The 17,940-nt window shown below is 36.6% G+C and overlaps 1 protein-coding gene across 44 annotated transcripts in view; it reads right to left on the reverse strand.

The window, feature by feature from the left end:
- Nucleotides 1-17,940, reverse strand: part of DENND4A (DENN domain containing 4A) — a 109,208-nt gene that overhangs the window by 34,831 nt on the left and 56,437 nt on the right. For all 44 annotated transcript variants that reach the window (XM_060418864.1, XM_060418859.1, XM_060418862.1 and 41 more), the window contains 5 exons: nt 17,181-17,325; nt 16,748-16,923; nt 13,676-13,776; nt 11,799-12,017; nt 11,108-11,253 (listed from right to left, as the gene is read on the reverse strand). In XM_060418864.1, the coding sequence (XP_060274847.1) occupies nt 11,108-11,253; nt 11,799-12,017; nt 13,676-13,776; nt 16,748-16,923; nt 17,181-17,325 (787 nt within the window). The remainder of the gene's footprint in view (nt 1-11,107; nt 11,254-11,798; nt 12,018-13,675; nt 13,777-16,747; nt 16,924-17,180; nt 17,326-17,940) is intronic.

Here is a 17,940-nt window from a genome sequence, read left to right on the forward strand (position 1 = left end):
TTTAAGACTGTGCCTTGTCTGTTATATAGATATATTTCTGTGTGTGCACACTCTCCCACACACACACACACACACACAGATGCACACACACAGTTATCAAAATGCTACCTCTGGGTGGTTTTATTACTGGCAATACTTTTTTTCTTTATATTGTTATTTGTTTTCCAGTTAAAATAATGAATATGTATTATTTTTACTTGCTTTATAAAAATTACAAAAGCAACAAATGTTCAGAATAAAAATGTAAACAAAAAAGACTATATTAATTTTAGGATAAGCACTTATTTCAATTCTGTCAAAGGGTTTAAAAATTAATCAGTATATTATAAAAGAAGGTATCTTTCTTTTTAGCCTTTCAAGACTTTTATACAGTGAAACAAGCAATGATATAATAAATATAGTAAACTGCATAATCACAAACCCAGCTGGTACTCAAAATTGATACAATCTTTTTTTAGAAAGCAAGGTATGTTTAAACACATCCACCATATCCTTTTTTTCCCCCTTAGGCTGCACTGCATTGTGCCATGGATCAAACCTGTACCCTCTGCAGTAGGAGTATAGACTTAACCACTGGACTGCCAGGGAATTCCCCTTCTCCTTATTCTAAGGAAAAAACCTAACAGAAAAAATTATCAGTATGAAAGTTTTTTTTTTTTTTGCAGGACTGCAATAAGCTTCCCTGGTAGCTCAGATGGTAAGTAATCCACCTGCAATGCAGGAGACCTGGGTTTCATTCCCTTGGTCAGGAAGATCCCCTGGAAAGGGAATGGCAACCCACTCCAGTATTCTTGCCTAGAGAATTCCATGGACAGACCATGAGGTTGCAAAGAGTGGGACAAGACTGAGCAACTAACACTTTCAGTTTTGGGGCTTCCCAGGGGATGCTAGTGGTAAAGAACCTGCCTGCCAACGTAGGAGATGTAAGAGACGTGGGTCTGATCCCTGGGTTGGGAAGATCCCTGGGAGGAGGAAACGACAACCCGCTCCAGTATTCTTGCCCGGAGAATCCCATGGACAGAGGAGCCTGGAGGGCTATATATAGTCCATGGGATTGCAAAGAGTCGGACATGGCCTAGCACACATACACACACATACAGTAACAATAAACTGGAAGTCACCTACATGGCAAAAAATGAGTAAATAACATAGATGACATATATAGTCATTAAAAATGAAAGAGTATGGAGAAGGAAATGGCAACCCACTCCAATAGTTTTGCCTGGGAAATCCCATGGACAGAGGAGCCTGGCGGGCTACAGTCCATGGGGTCACTAAGAGTCAGACACGACCGAGGGAAGGAGACAGTCCCAGGAAAGCTGCGGTGCTTGCCAGAGGCCCCAGAGCTTCTGATGGCAGAGCCACAACTGTGGCCGAGAACTCCCAGTTCCCAGGCCTCTTGATCCTGGCCTCTCTCACCAGATACGCGTGTGGAACACTAGAATCGAAAATATGCCCGAGGGCTTCCCTGGTGGCTCAGCAGTAAAGAGTTCCCTCCCTGGTCTGGGAAGATCCCACATGCCTAGGAGCAGCTAAGCCCATGTGCCTCAACTGCTGAGCCTGTGCTCTAGAGCCCAGGAGCCGCAACCCCTGAACCCACCTGCTGCAGCTACTGAAGCCCGCACACCTTAGAGTCTGTGCTCCACGACACGGGAAGCCACCACAGCGAGAAGCCCACGCATCGCAACAGAGAGTAGACTCTGCTCGCTGCAACTAGAGAAAAGGCCATGTAGCAACGAAGACCCTGCACAGCCTTAAATTAAAAAAAAATCATTAAAAGAAAAAAAATGAAAAGAGTAAAGGTTACGCAGGCTTCTAGTTGGACAAGACAAATTAAACACAACTATTTATCTGCAATCCTTCCTGAAATCTCACCAAAACAAGAGTAAGAAGATTAAAAAACAATGAAGGCAAAATGAACTGGAGAGAAGTCAACAGCAGAGCTGAGTTCAAAGCATTTTAGAAGCCGCATAGTAGCTTGATGTGACCTATGAAAGCTGAAAACCACACGTCTGGCACTGGGGAGGGGATAAAGAAGAAAAACCATAAAGTCAGCCGTTTGGCTCTACAGAGCACCAGAAAGGTCAGGAATGAAGAGCATGATGCCCCTGAAGACAGGACGGCAAGTGGGGTTCAATCAGGAGAATTAGTTAAATGCCTGCATTTGAGAACTCCTAGACTCTTGCCCAACCCAGTACAGTTAGGCCATGATCTCTCCCCAGCAGCAGAAAACTGGGTTGGGTCTTTCTGAGTGAATCAGAGAAAGCTTACATTTGAGGATGCCAGGCAGAGCTGGGGAAGATGAAGGAGATTAACACCATAAAACAGGAGAAATGAGTAAAAGCTTACATGTTACAACAAGTGGAAAATCTTAGCTACCTTCCCCACTCAGCTCTGAGAATATCTGTGGTCAGGCTTACGCATCCCAGGCTAAAGACTGGAGATATCTCTTGGGGAAACTACACAGAATAACAGACACTGATCAGATAGGGACTCTAATGAAATAGCTGAGTTCCTTTATGATCATCAATCTCATACCTAAGGAAGCTCCAAGCTTCACCTTCTAGAAAGAGCTCCACTGAGTTCTCTGTGCCAAATACCAACTAGAGATCACACACACAAAACCAAAAACCTGAAAAAGAATAAAATAAATATTAAAAGGTTCTCAGAAGGAGAGACAAGGAAAGGGGAAAAAACCCTTCAAAATAACTAAAATGAATAAGCCTACATCCATGAAACAAGAGATGCTATAGCACAGACACACATAAGAAAGGAGCATTCAGAGAATGAGAAGGCGCTTATGGCAATTATAAATATGATAGCAGAGGTTAAAAGTATACTATAAAGGCTGAAAGATACGATTGAAGACATCTGGAAAGTGGAGATATGACAAACAGACAGAAAATAAAATGAAAACAACAAGCAAAAGAGAAAGAAACAAGAAAATTAAGAAGATCAGGCCAGGAGGGCCAATACACAAACAATACATATTTTGGAAAAAGAGAACAGAGAAATTGGAGGAAAGTATATCTAAAAAAGGAAACAAAAAACAAAAAACAAAACACAGCAATTTCCTGGTGGTTCAGTGGTTAAGAATCTGCTGTGCAATGCAGAGGACATGGGTTCGATCCCTGCTGGGGAACTAAGATCCTACATGTCTCTGAGCAACTAGGCCTGTACACCACAACTACAGAGTCCATGTGCCACGACAAAAGATGTGGCGTGAGGCAACGAAGATCCCGCGTGCAGCAACCAAGACCTGATGCAACCAAGAATATAAATACATCTTTAAAAGTTATAAAAAAGAAAAGTATAAAGCTTCGCACAACAAAGGAAACTATCAGCAAGGTGAAAAGACAGCCTTCTGAATGGGAGAAAATAATAGCAAATGAAGCAACTGACAAACAGTTAATCTCAAAAATATACAAGCAACTCCTGCAGCTCAATTCCAAAAAAATAAAAAACCCAATCAAAAAATGGGCCAAAGAACTAAACAGACATTTCTCCAAAGAAGACATACGGATGGCTAACAAACACATCAAAAGATGCTCAACATCACTCATTATCAGAGAAATGCAAATCAAAACCACAATGAGGTACCATTTCACACCAGTCAGAATGGCTGCGATCCAAAAGTCTACAAGCAATAAATGCTGGAGAGGGTGTGGAGGAAAGGGAACCCTCCTACACTGTTGGTGGGAATGCAAACTAGTACAGCTACTATGAAGAACAGTGTGGAGATTCCTTAAAAAACTGGAAATAGAACTGCCTTATGACCCAGCAATCCCACTGCTGGGCATACACAATGAGGAAACCAGAATTGAAAGAGACACGTGTACCCCAATGTTCATTGCAGCACTGTTTATAATAGCCAGGACATGGAAGCAACCTAGATGTCCATCAGCAGATGAATGGATAAGAAAGCTGTGGTACATATACACAATGGAGTATTACTCAGCCATTAAAAAGAATACATTTGAATCAGTTCTAATGAGGTGGATGAAACTGGAGCCGATTATACAGAGTCAAGTAAGCCAGAAAGAAAAACACCAATACAGTATACTAACGCATATATATGGAATTTAGAAAGATGGTAACGATAACCCTGTATGCGAGACAGCAAAAGAGACACAGATGCATAGAACAGTCTTTTGGACTCTGGGAGAGGGCGAGGGTGGGATGATTTGGGAGAATGGCATTGAAACATGTATAATATCATATATGAAATGAATTGCCAGTCCAGGTTCGATGCAGGATACAGGATGCTTGGGGCTGGTGCACTGGGACGACCCAGAGAGATGGTACGGGGAGGGAGGAGGGATGGGGGCTCAGGATGGGGAAAACGTGTATACCTGTGGCGGATTCAAGTCGATGTATGGCAAAATCATTACAATGTTGTAATTAACCTCCAATTTAAATAAATAAATTTATATTAAAAAAAGAAAAATAGGAAAGAAAATACCCCAGAATCTGAAGGCCATGAGTTATAGATTAAAAGAGCCTATATATGTCCAACTCAAAGATGAAAATGAAGGCTGATATCAGGCATATCCTCGTGATTTCAGAACATTGGGGATCTTAAATGCTTCCAGAAAAAAAAAGAGATCTGGCACAAAAGATCAGAAATAAAGACAGTACTAGACTGGATGTTATTCTCAACAGTAACATCTGAGGCCAGAAGACAATGTAGTAATGACTTCAGATTTTATATCCGACCAGACTAGCAATCAAGTATTAAGGGAGAATAATGAAATCTGCAGACAGGCAGGGCATCAAAACATGTAACTCCCATGAAGTCTTTCTCACTAAACCACCGAAACCTGTGATTCACCATAACAAGGAAATAAATCAAGAGGGAAGTTACTGAAGCCAGAAAGCTGGGGATCCAACTCTGAAGGTGTACAGAGGTCAGTACCGTTCCCAAGATGATGGTGAGGGAATATCCTAGGACGACAGTCTAGAAAGCAGTTCAGACTGAAACACAAAGATGGAAAGCTCCAGCAAGAATTTAAAAAAAACAAACAAACTGATAGACTACCTGACACGTTAGAAAAATTGAGATTTTAGATTTTTTACCTTCATAGAAGAGCTTAGAGATGAATTAATAGTATGCACAAAATTAGAAATATAGCAATTATTAACTTTGGGAAAACAAAGTCCATACGTAAAAGAAAATTTAATTACAATATATACATATGACCTATCTGTGACTGCATACGAAGTGAAATTGGCAGACAGGCACATTGATAAAATATCAATTAAAATATCAACATTGAAAACCAACTGACCAACCATGGGAGAATTTTGGTGATGGTAGTAGATACAACCTTAATGGATAATATATAAAACAATAGGCAGCAATAACAAGACATTATTTGGAAACCATAAAGTAAATGACTGATGAAATAGCTGAAAGAGAAAGTGGTTCCTCAGAGAATAGAAACTAGGGGTGGGAAAAAATGGGACCTAAGCCTTGTAAAAATCATTTGACTTTTTACACTATGCTATGTTTTAATGTGGTAAACAATTAAAAATTACTTTTTTGAGATTTGGCAGCAATATAAAAATGTTTATAAGATCTGGTTATGTAAAAAATTAGGAAGTATATCACAATTATGTTAAAAACATTGAAAGTAAATGTAAAATGGATATTAGGGCACTAAGCTTATAGAGTTTTTCCACCCTTTTATTTTCCACACTTCCTGTTACTTCCTAAAACATTAGGAACATGTCAATAATAACTGAAAATCACTGGTGTCCCTAGAAGAATATAATGTTTATCAGTTTAGATTAGTTCAGTCGCTCAGTCGTGTCTGACTCTTTACAACCCCATGGACTGCAGCATGCCAGGCCTCCCTGTCCATCACCAACTCCTGACGCGTGTTGAAACTCATGTCCATCGAGTCGGTGATGCCATCCAACAATCTCATCCTCTGTTGTCCCCTTCTCCTCCTGTCTTCAATCTTTCCCAGCATCAGGGTCTTTTCCAATGAGTCAGTTCCTCGCATTGGATGGCCAAAATATTGGAGTTTCAGCTTCAGCATCAGTACTTCCAATGAATAGTCAGGATTGATTTTCTTTAGGATGGACTGGTTGGATCTCCTAGGAGTCCAAGGGACTCTCAAGAGTCTTCTCCAACACCACAGTTCAAAAGCATCAATTCTTTGGCACTCAGCTTTCTTTACAGTCCAACTCTCATATCCATACATGACCACTGGAAAAAACCATAGCTTTGAATAGATGGACTGTTGGCAGAGTAATGCCTCTGCTTTTCAACATGCTGTCTATGTTGGTCCTAGTTTTTCTTCCAAGGAGCAAGCATCTTTTGATTCCATGGCTGCAGTCACCATCTGCAGCAATTTTGGAGCCCCCCAAAATAAAGTCTCTCACTGTTTCCATTGTTTCTCCATCTATTTGCCATGAAGTGATGGGACGGGATGACATGGTCTTAGTTTTCTGAATGTTGAGTTTTAAGCCAACTTTTTCACTCTCCTTTTCACTTTCATCAAAAGGCTCTTGAGTTTTTCTTCGCTTTCTGCCATAAGGGCGGTGTCATCTGTGTATCTGAGGTTATTGATATTTCTGCCAGCAATCTTGATTCTAGCTTGTGCTTCATCCAGCCCAGCATTTCACATGATGTACTTTGCATATAAGTTAAATAAGCAGGCTGACAATATACAGCCTTGACGTACTCCTCTCCAGATTTGGAACCAGTCTATTGTTCCATGTCCAGTTCTAACTGTTGCTTCTTGACCTGCATACAGATTTCTCAGGAGGCAGGTTAGCTGGTCTGGTATTCCCATCTCTTGAATTTTCCACAGTCTGTTGTGATCCACACAGTCAAAGGTTTTGGCGTAGTCAATAAAGTAGAAGTAGATGTTTTTCTGGAACTCTCTTGCTTTTTTGATGATCCAACAGATGTTGGCAATTTGATCTCTGGTTCCTCTGCCTTTTCTAAAACCAGCTTGAACATCTGGAAGTTTGTGGTTTGCATACTGTTGAAGCCTGGCTTGGAGAATTTTGAGCATAACTCTGCTAGCGTGTGAGATGAGTGCAACTATGTGGTAGTTTGAGCATTCTTTGGCATTGCCTTTCTTCGGGATTGGAATGAAAACTGACCTTTTCTAGTCCTGGTCCATGGGCAGCCCCAAAATGAAATGAGAAGCTCTATATGATATGCAAACATTTTTATGTAGATGAAAAGAGGTTAATGTCATTATAACAGCAGCAGTGATAATGAAGTAGAAGAGATGAACCAGAATAAAAAGGTTACAACCAATACCAAACGACACTGGAAAGGAAGCTGGAAACCAACCACTCTGGTCTTCATAATGGAATATTATAAGAGAACTGTCTGTCTGTGAGCATTAGGTGTTTTTAAATTTTTATTTATTTATCGGCTGCTCCCTGTCAGACCTGTCCGTTTGTTTGCATAGGAAAAAACCTATAGACATGGACAACTGCTCTAAGTATTGTAAAGTCTACTAAAATATTAAAATGGTGCTCTGTAAATTCAGTACCTTGGGATAACTTCCCTTAGCTTGTCTACTAATAAAATCTCATTTCAACATTACCAAAACTACCATGTAATAAATGCTTCATTTATCAGTTGGGCATTTCTGTCTTTTGGAAAAGACAGTGACATCTGTCTCTATTGGGAGAAAAAAGAAATCCAACACCCACGGCAGGATAAAATTAAAGTAATTTTCATATTCTCTTCGTATTTTTTCACAAGACATTAATATGCTCAGAAAACACTGCAGAGGGATGCTTGGGAGACCAAGAAAAACCTTACCAGACTATTTGTTACACAAAACTGCTTTTGGTTAAGCTCCATCCTATAGGAACAGATTGTAAGGATTTAAAATACAATCATATGAAGAAAAAGAACACAAGGCTTTCAAATTAGTCATAAATGAAACACAAATAAGTTTCATATATTGTTCTTCTTAGTCCTAGTCAGCTTTACCCACTCCAGGTTTTTTAAAGTTGATCAAATGTTTTCTGTTTGGATAGGCTAAGATCAAAAGAGGAATATGTCTAATTTTTGTTCAATCTTAGTCATGGATTGGCTGAAGCACTTAATGAATATCTAATATTATTTTGTTTTCATAGTCAGACTGCCAGAGGGAATCTGTTCACTTAAAAAATTAAGCTCACAGTCACTTAGCTAAGGAATAATCCCATATGAATGTCTATTTTAAAAGTATTATTGATATTCAAAAACCATTTACACATTAAAAGCAAGCACTGACTTTCTGTGCTTAATGCACTGAAACCATGCTAGTAAAATATGAAAAATAGTAACAGTACTGTACAATTATTTACTATTTCAGAGAGTTCTGCTAATACTAGGAATACAATTAACCTCTATTAAGATATATTTTATGATATCACAAATAAAATCACTTTTAACTAAGAAAAAGATCCACTTTGGATTTTTGACATTTTATTATTTTCTCTAAGAGTTCCTTGAATTATAAGAAAGCAAATACAAGTAACTATGTTTTAGTGAGTAAATGTTCCAGTTTTGACTTTCTTAGTAATCATCAAAATTCTTAAGTATAATATGAATCCACTATATATAAGTGATATTTGTTGGATCCAGACTTTGAATAGGTAAACAGCATTTTAGGGAAACAATCTGCCTAGACACAATAATTATACACTTAATTGGGTTGTTTCTTTTTTGAGACTTCTCAGAATTTATATTCTTTAAGTCAATCATGCCTCACACTAACTTTTATCAACTAAACAGTAAGTAACCTATTTTCAGAAAATCCTAGACAATACAGAAATTTTCAGTAATAAAATATCCTTCTTCGAACACGATACCCTAAATATCTAGCAAAATTATAAATCCCGTATGTCTTACAATATTGTAAGAATTTTTTTAAACCATGTGATACCGTTATGAGTTTTTAGCTGAAACACAAACTTGTGAAAGCAAGATACACAAAATGAGCAAGAAGTAAAAGGGAACAATACAAGATTTTTCTTTTCTGCACTGTTAATTGGATTCTTCCAACTAATTCAGTGTTCCTATGTAGATTCATAAATTTATTGGCCAAAGCAGGCTATTAGCAAACCCTGTCACTAATTTGGTCCCTTATGATTCAGTTGACTTGGCACAAGGAACAATTGTTACCCAATTATTAATATATGCCATTGTTCACAAGGGAAGCTCAGCACCATAGAGGAAGCCAAGCACTACAGAGGAAAAACATTCAAAGCGCATGTTAGTCAGAAACATTTTTATTTAAAAAACCAACAGAATTATTCCTATAAAAAAGGATTTAGAGAAATTATTCTTTAAAGCATACTCTTTTACTCATTGTACACCTTTTCTATTTATTTATTCTTTTTACTAATATTTAACTTTAAAAGCACCAAAAAAGAGCAAACTTAAAAATTTAATTAAAATATTGAAAAGCGCATTCTTAGTATAATGCTACAATAAAGACAAAACTACCAAGGACATATAATGTTACGTCTCAAAATAAACAGGATTTCAAGGCAGAACTCAACTTACAAAAAAGCAGGGTTCTAAAAGTCTGTCTTATTTATATAGGTCATTTAAACTACAAAAAATGAATTTCCCAAAAAAGCAATATCCTTTTTGGGGTGACAGAAATGTTCTATGTTTTGGGGTCATGGTTACATGGAAATCTTTATTTGCCAAAACTTACCAAACTGTACACTTCAAAGGTGCATTTATTGTTTATATATTTATTTCAATAAATTTGGACTCTATAAAAATTTGTCCTGAAAGGTGGTCAGAATACCAATCCACCAAAAAGAAATTTAATACATATTTCTGGCACGACACTAGCCATGCACCATCTGAACTACAGACAGTCACCACGTATATCAGTGTTTCTATGAGAAAATGAATTCTGAGTTCTAAGAAATATTGGCATATATCCACCTTTTCCCTATTCTAAAGGATTTCAGGGTTTTGCTGATGGCTCTGCAATGAAGGGAGATGCGAGTTTGATCCCTGGTTTGGGAGGATCCCTGGAGGAGGAAATGGCATCCTGCTCCAGTACTCTTGCCTGGAGAATCCCATGGACAAAGGAGCCTGGTGGGCTACAGTCCATGGTGTCTCACGAGTCACACATGACTGAACAACTAAGCAATCAAAGCAAAGCATTTCAAGGACTAAGGTGGTTATTTCTGGGCATCTTAAGCTTGTCAACTCTCTATCAGCACCAGAAACAGTATTTTTCCACATCAATTATGCCTCACATGTTCTAATTTCCAGATCAAACTCTGATACCTCATTTGCTCACCACCCAATGGGAACACTCAGACTCTGCCTTGCTTAGACGCTGACACTCTCTGCTGTCTTCATGTCTACATGGACGTATCCTGTTTAGGTTCTGACCCCTTGGAACAGTCTGTCCTCCAGCATGGACACTCTCTTCATCCTGCTCGTCCTCTGACAGCACCCCCCATGCTACCCTTGTGTGGATGAATGCTCTCCTCACCGTTTTGGGCTTCAACACCCCATGCTCAGCTGCTCCTTCTTCACCCATTCAGATTCTGGCACCCCTCTCTGCGCCACTGTTCCCCAAGCTCCTCTCTATCCAGCATGAATACTCACTTTGCTCTACCTCACTAATGACAGTGGACTACAGGGGAAGGGAAGGTTTCACAGATGAATATAATAGAATTAATTCACTTAATTTATGCTACAAATGCACTCCCAAATTGCAGAAATGTTCAGGTGAAATGTTATGTTCTACTCCTACTCTCAGTGTGTGACAATTCACTTCAGACCAAAAGGAGAGGCGAAAATTAAGGATGCTCAGGTTAGAGGCCCACAGACTTGGATAAAATCCCCTCAGTCTATAAATAGACAGGAAGGCTTACAGACGTGGTTGCTAAAATAAAACTCATAATAGTAAAATCCTGCAAAGTTATAAATTCCATAACATCTAGGAGGCCACCAAAACATTCATAATAAAGGGTCAATGATTAAATGGAATTAATTAAAGTTTTGTTAAAAGCTGGTTAAGTTATAAATAGAAACTGTAACTCAAAACATTTATAATAGTCACACAAAATAAGTTAGGGCACTGTGTAGACATACTGTATGACTTACTTTATCTACACAATCATCAAAAAACGCCAGGCTTGCATCTTTATCACTGACAAAAGAACATTCCTCAATGAAGCGAATAAACATCTGTGTTTTGGTCATCATGTTATAGAATTTCTGATGTGAACGGTCCCGACTTCTTAAGAAAGCTGTTCAACATAAATTTGCAATGTTAGTATATATAATACATTCATAGGTTCAGAGAATTTTTGAACTAGCAGGAACTAGATCAAACATGTCATCTATACCCTCCACACTCTACCGTTTTGCAGAAAAAGAAACAGACTCCCGAAGGAGACATGACCTGACAAAGATACAAATAGGAAAGGAACCTGAACCCATTCCTTTGAAAGGAATCTTTTAAATCCCCCAACCCAGGGGCTCCTATGCTTGCCCAACACTGCTTGGCTGCCCTGAAAGCTGAAAGCATCAATATCTTAACACACCTGTGACAAAACAGAGTACAGTGGTACTTTTCAAACAGTCTCTTCTGTGTATTTTGCTACTGGGGTTGTATTTAATGTGCCTGAGAAATAACTAATTCTATGGAAATGGATTACCAACTGAGTTGACAGACACATACTGTTGAAACAGACAAGTGCATTTTGATAAATATGAGCTACTAACCCGGAAAGCAGTCATCGCAAAGTCAAGCTGAATAACATGAAAGCTGTAGTACTGTACAGTCACTTACCTTGCAGAGCAAAAAGAGAAGTTGCATCTGTGGCTGTCTCAGATGGGGCTTGAGTTATCGGTCTTAAGTATGATCTATAACCTTTTAAAATAGAGGCCATGAAACACAAAAATGCCTCTTGGATTTCCAAATCTATCATGTGCAACCTCTTTCCAGAATTAAAGTCATAATCATTCATTGCTAAGTCCATAAGTCCATCATCTCTCGGTCTCTGCTGTACTGTGAAGAAATACAGCGTTAATGTTTTCTCCAGAACTGTCAAAACTAAGGTTCATAATGGTATCAATATGTGATTCAAGTCATTATGCTGAACACCTTATACAGTCCTGTATTTCAATTATATCTCAATAAACTTGAAAGAAAAATAATAAATGCGTTGAGTTTTCAAAAGAGCTCAAGCTACTTCAACCATTGTTTACATAACTCCTTAACATACAGTAAAACTTGAAATTGGTCTAAGGACGGTAGCAATGCTCAATGTTAATTTCCTGATTTTCATGGTTATTGCATATAGTAGTGACGTAGGAGAATGTACTAGTTGGTAGGAAATATACATTCCATTTGGAGATGATGGGGACATCTATTCTCGAAAAGTCAAAGGAACAATGTTTGTGATTGTTTCAAAATGTAAAAACTTTTTAAAATATGAGGAACAATAAGTCATCTTAGGAAGTTTTTGTGACATTCTTATTGTCTAAGAAAGCAAAAAAGAAAATGGGCACTGGAATGGAAGACCTAGGTTTTAATCTTAGCTTCATCCTTATTAACTGTATGATATCTGACAAGCTACCTCCCTCAAATTTATTATCTCCATATTTGTAAAAACAAAAGAATGTATGTGAAAGTGCTCTGAAGCTGTAAATTGATATATAATCCTAAATAATATCAGTATTTTTTAAGCCTGTAATTTTAAGCTTTAGATTCTACCCTTCAGTAGAGCTGGATGGGCTATTTCACTTATTTTCATAATATTTGAATATTGCCATAAAAGCTGCTGGACTTCTCAGCTATTCAAAAGAAGCACATGAATTAGAAAGCAGTTAAGTAAGTAGCTTAAATAAAATTCCATATGTAATTAATTTGTTCCATAGGATAAATTTTTTTCTACTTTGTCATTTTTTTTCATATCCCAATACTTTGAGCCACTTTTGAATTATCTACTTGTTGTAAGGTTCACTTTGTGAACACTGTCTTTTCCTGTGTCTACTTCCAACAATATTACAGGTACCCTTGAACTCTCGAGGATGTAGGCCTCCTCCCATGTTTATATACCACTTATACATAAATGAGAACCGCAAATATCACTACTTCATTACTGACTACTTTTCATACCACAGCATCAAATTATGAACCCTGAATGGACTGTTCTTATAGTAATTCTGGATCACTATCAAGATACTCTTATGTAAGCTTTGAACTGTAATATGCCAATCAATTTTCACTTTAATTTCTGCATGCTTTTGGCAAACTTCTGTTTTCAAATTATTTGGGGTAGGTCACAGCATTAAGATCTACCAAAGGTGAAAGCATATGACCATGCTCCCACCCCATGGAAGTCATCAGCATTTTCTAATGTATTTTAAACCATCTGTCTCAGACTTTCAAAACGAACTTTCTATTTTATGTACAAAGAAAACACATAAGTAGAAAACAGTATTTTTCCACAGTATTTGAAAATAATCACCTTAACTTCTTTTTCAATTTTATTATGATATAAACTTCATAAAATCTCCCATTCAGTTTCTAAAAACTTGCTTTAATGCTCATTTCTAAAAAATTTTCTTTTAGATAAAAACTATCCTTTAACAAGTAAGGCAAAGTAATTGGAGACTTTTCTTCAGATTAAATTACTTCCTTTAATTAAATTATACACTTACATTTTGCCAGTTGCTGATGCAAATTATTCAGTGTGTTCATCAGATTTTTACATGGTTTCTTTGGAAGTATCTTCCAGGCTACATTTTTCTTGTCACCAGTTCTGAGATTAAATGATAACAATAATATATTTGTCAGATTAACATGGGGAGAGGTGGGGCAGGTATATACCTGTTATTCATAAAAAGGGGAAAAGAGAAAACACATTGAATAAAAATAAAGCATACAGAATATTCTTGTTAACAGGAGAAAAATACTTCAGGTGTAAAATGGACTGCTTAATGTTGTAAAATTAATTTATTTTGAGGGTAGAGCTTTGTATTAAATATAGCTCAAAAACGTATACTTATGTTGATACTGAGTCAATTCCACCTGCACTGGAAGCATGCAAATCACTCCAAAATTTAATGTGGTGGTCATCAGATCCCCCAAAGGAGGAAATAGCAACCTTCCCCAGTATTCTTGCCCGAAAATTCCATGGACAGAGGAGACTGGTGGGCTACAGTCCATAGGGCCACAAAGAGTCGGACATGACTGAACATACACATGTGCACACATTATCCTTAAGCTCATTTAGAGTCTTTAGACACTTGAATATTGGGGAAATCCTACCATTGGGACTTTTGTTTTTCTCTTATAGACTCTGAGACAAAGCACTCTAGAATACATTCAGTGAACTTATGATCCCTAAACCTTATCAAAACACTTTGATATATTCAATATTTAGTTTCTTAGTTCCCTAAAAAATAAGTAAAATTTAGTTTCTTTCAGAAAAGAAATAATCTATAATGTTAGATTATTTGAAAGAAGTGTAACATCCCCCAATACTTTTCTAGCTATAAAAGAAGCTATCTGACAGTGATTTCTTTGTTTCTGTGATGAACTCCAGTAATCTCCTTTATCACAACTACTACCACAGAGTTGCTCTCTAAGCTATAGATGGAATAGAGAAAGAAAAGAGCATGGTGACAAAACGTGGTAAAGCTTTTGGACTTAACTATAACTTTGTTGATTCCATTCTCTATTTATTAAAACTTTTTACTATTTCAAAAGCAATAAACACTCATTTTAGGAAACTTGAAACAATGTAGAGAAAAAGGGGAACAAAAGTAAATCACTTATGTTCTAACCACCAAACTCAACAACATGGCGCAGGTGTTAAAGGGAACAGGCTGAACTTTTTTTTTTTTAAATGTTCCCTAAATTTCCCACAGAACAAAAAGGGCAAATAAAACTCCACAAACTAAACAAAGAAAAAACGAGTGGATGGGAAAGCTTAAGCTGACAATGAACTGTCTTGGAATCTACCCTATCTTTCCACAATGAGAAAAAAAGTATAGACAGGGCAGGGTCAAACTGCAGATGTCCTGCTGTGAGATTTTATTTCATTTATAATGTGACCAGGACTACGGGAACCCTGTATTACAGTGAGAACACAATGTAAAAATACTTGGCATTATTTTCTTGCTGAAAGTTTCAAACACAGCACTCCCACTGTGCCTTAGCATTCACTGTGTGTCCCTTGCTAGATTATTAGCAATTTAAGAGAAAGGAGTGTATTTGGTTTGTTTTTTTATTCCCGATGCCTAGCAAAAAAAAAAAAAAAAAGGGCGGCGGGGGTGGGAAGGACACTTGAAATGTCTGTAGCATGAATGAATGAACAATATTTTGGTATCGTTTCATTACATTGAATTACTACTATTTACTCACATAATTTTCCTCCTCTCGCCCTTGATAGCATCACTCTAAAACTTAGTCGAGGAGAAGCGCTTTATCTAGTACGTAAGTTTGAATCTATGACAACCTTTCACATTTTCATTCATGGTGAGTTCCATTTATTAGATTACTATTACAGAATTAGTTAGCCAATAATTAGTGAAGGAAGTACTGGTTGTGGAGTCAGACCATGATGTTTTCAAAATCAGTCCTGCCAGTATAAGTTATGTGCCTTTTGATAAATTAGTTAAAAATCTAAGTTTTGGTTTTCTTATCTGTCTGGCAGAGTACTTAGTAAAAACTACCTCACAAAATACAGAGAATAATAAGAGATACCTTAGGCTATGCATACAGTTTTATGCCTAGAACATCATCACATATTAATTTCCCTTCAGAAACTTGACATTCATAACATGTTCTTTATGTATTTATGAGTCAGAGAAGGGGAAAGGAAACAACAAATTTCATATTCAGGAGTTTTCTTTCAAATTTCAGGTTGAGGTTCCAGAAATTCAGGATGACGGAAAGTAGAAAGTGATTGGTTCACTCGTTCAGTCCTCCCATAGGTTTGAAAGGGCGATAGGACCAAGAAGGAAGACCACTGATGAGTGCAAACAACTCATGTTTTTTTGATTTTTTTAACTCATTAGTGATCAAAACAGAAAGATAAATAAGAAAAAAATTATTTTAACAAATCAAGTATAAAAAGAAGGAAAATGTAATTTATTACCATAATAAATACAGTATACACTTATTTACAACACTGCATTTCAATTTTTAAAAACATTACGTCACGTAACATTTAACAACTGGCCAAAAAAAAGAGATGTACTTTAATATTTGAAGAATTAAACTGTAAAAGGTACTAATTAGCTTTGGGGCTTTACTAACAGGGTAACTCGCAGTTATTTTAAGTATGTCCTGTGGATGCAATGTGGTATTGCATCAATTTCCTCTTTCCTGAAGAGCTTAAGTATGATTAAACTGAAAATAAAGGACACAAGAGAAAATACTGAATTAAAGAAAAGCTATATAGTTACAGTAAGTACAACTTAAATATTATTTCAATAAAGAGAGAGAAAATTATAAAATCCTTATATTCCTTATATAAATTTCTAAGGCATAAGATTATAATATTTCTTAAATATTTAAATATCTGAGGATTAAAACCTTCTCTAGTACACTAAATCCATCTCATCAAAGTATAGTAAGAACTGATTCAAAGATGGTAAAAACCCCAAATATAAAAAATATATAGCTCAAAAGAATTCTAGTTATTATCACAAGATATACCACAAAAAAAAAAAAACCTACAAAGTTGCAAACTACAGAATGTAGAATCACTGAAACAAACTTACTGAGAAATAGTGTTGGTATCTAGGTCAACACAACTGACATCTGGTGGAGGGTCATAGAGATCAAAGTATCTTGAATCAATTCCTACTATGAATGGACATGGTGCACTCAAGACATCTGCTAAAGCCAGTGGGCAGAGAGGAACATAGGGGCATGGCCAGTGGAAAGGGAAAATCATCTTGGATAAAAGAAAAAAGAATATTTAGCTGTTTTAACATTGAAGCATAATTCATTGGCAACACAGAAAATTGTCTTTTAAATATTTATATCTAAAGTAGTTTAATACTTGTTAAATAATTACCATTACTGATAATGGTCAGAAAATTAAAATTCATTACACTCTGGATTTTAGTTAAGCATTGAAATAGCTTTAAATTATATGAATAATTAGGTTTACAATGAAACTGATCGCCAAGAAAAAACTGTGATACTCACAGATACTAATGCTTCTGTCACACTGGTAAGCACGGAAGGCCGTAAGGAATGAATGAGAATTTTATGTTCTGTTACTGCAAACACCAGGAGTGTCACAGCATTTTCAGGGCCTAAATTCTGGAGCAGTGTTGAAAACTTGCCACCACTGTAAATCCAAACAAAGATATATAATTTAAAAAATAGAGATCCAAAATCTCATTATACAAGATAATGTTTAAAAGTTTATGATTAGGGTAGGGTTACAGTTCACATTATATATTCAACTTTAAAGATGACTGTTGCTCTTTTGTAGGGAAAACGCTGCATCAGAAACACACTATGAAAACAATGAAGTTTTATGAGGTTTTGAAGTCATTCGCGTCTTCTGCCTTGTATTAAATATGGAAAATGAAAACTTATCTGCTTTTTTCTATAAAATGATCTGCCATGTAGATAATGTTCAAATAAAGAATTCAATGTATATACAAAAATGTTGTTATATGATTACATTTATACAAAGTGTCCGGGACAGGCACATCTGTAGAGAAAGAAGTAGAGAAGCAGTTGCCTAGGGCTGGGGAGGGTGTCTGTTTGTATCTGAAGGGATGGTAGAGGTAAGGGAGGGTAACTGCTAAAAGATATAGGTGTTTTCTGGAGCTACAAAAATGTTCTGAAATTGATTATAGTCATAGTTGCAGATATATTCATTGAATTTTACAATTGAACTGTATAGTATGTGAATTATATATCAATAAAGTCATTACCAAAAAAAAAAAAAAGT

Source organism: Ovis aries, chromosome 7, assembly GCF_016772045.2.
Source record: "Ovis aries strain OAR_USU_Benz2616 breed Rambouillet chromosome 7, ARS-UI_Ramb_v3.0, whole genome shotgun sequence".
NCBI lineage: Eukaryota > Metazoa > Chordata > Mammalia > Artiodactyla > Bovidae > Ovis > Ovis aries.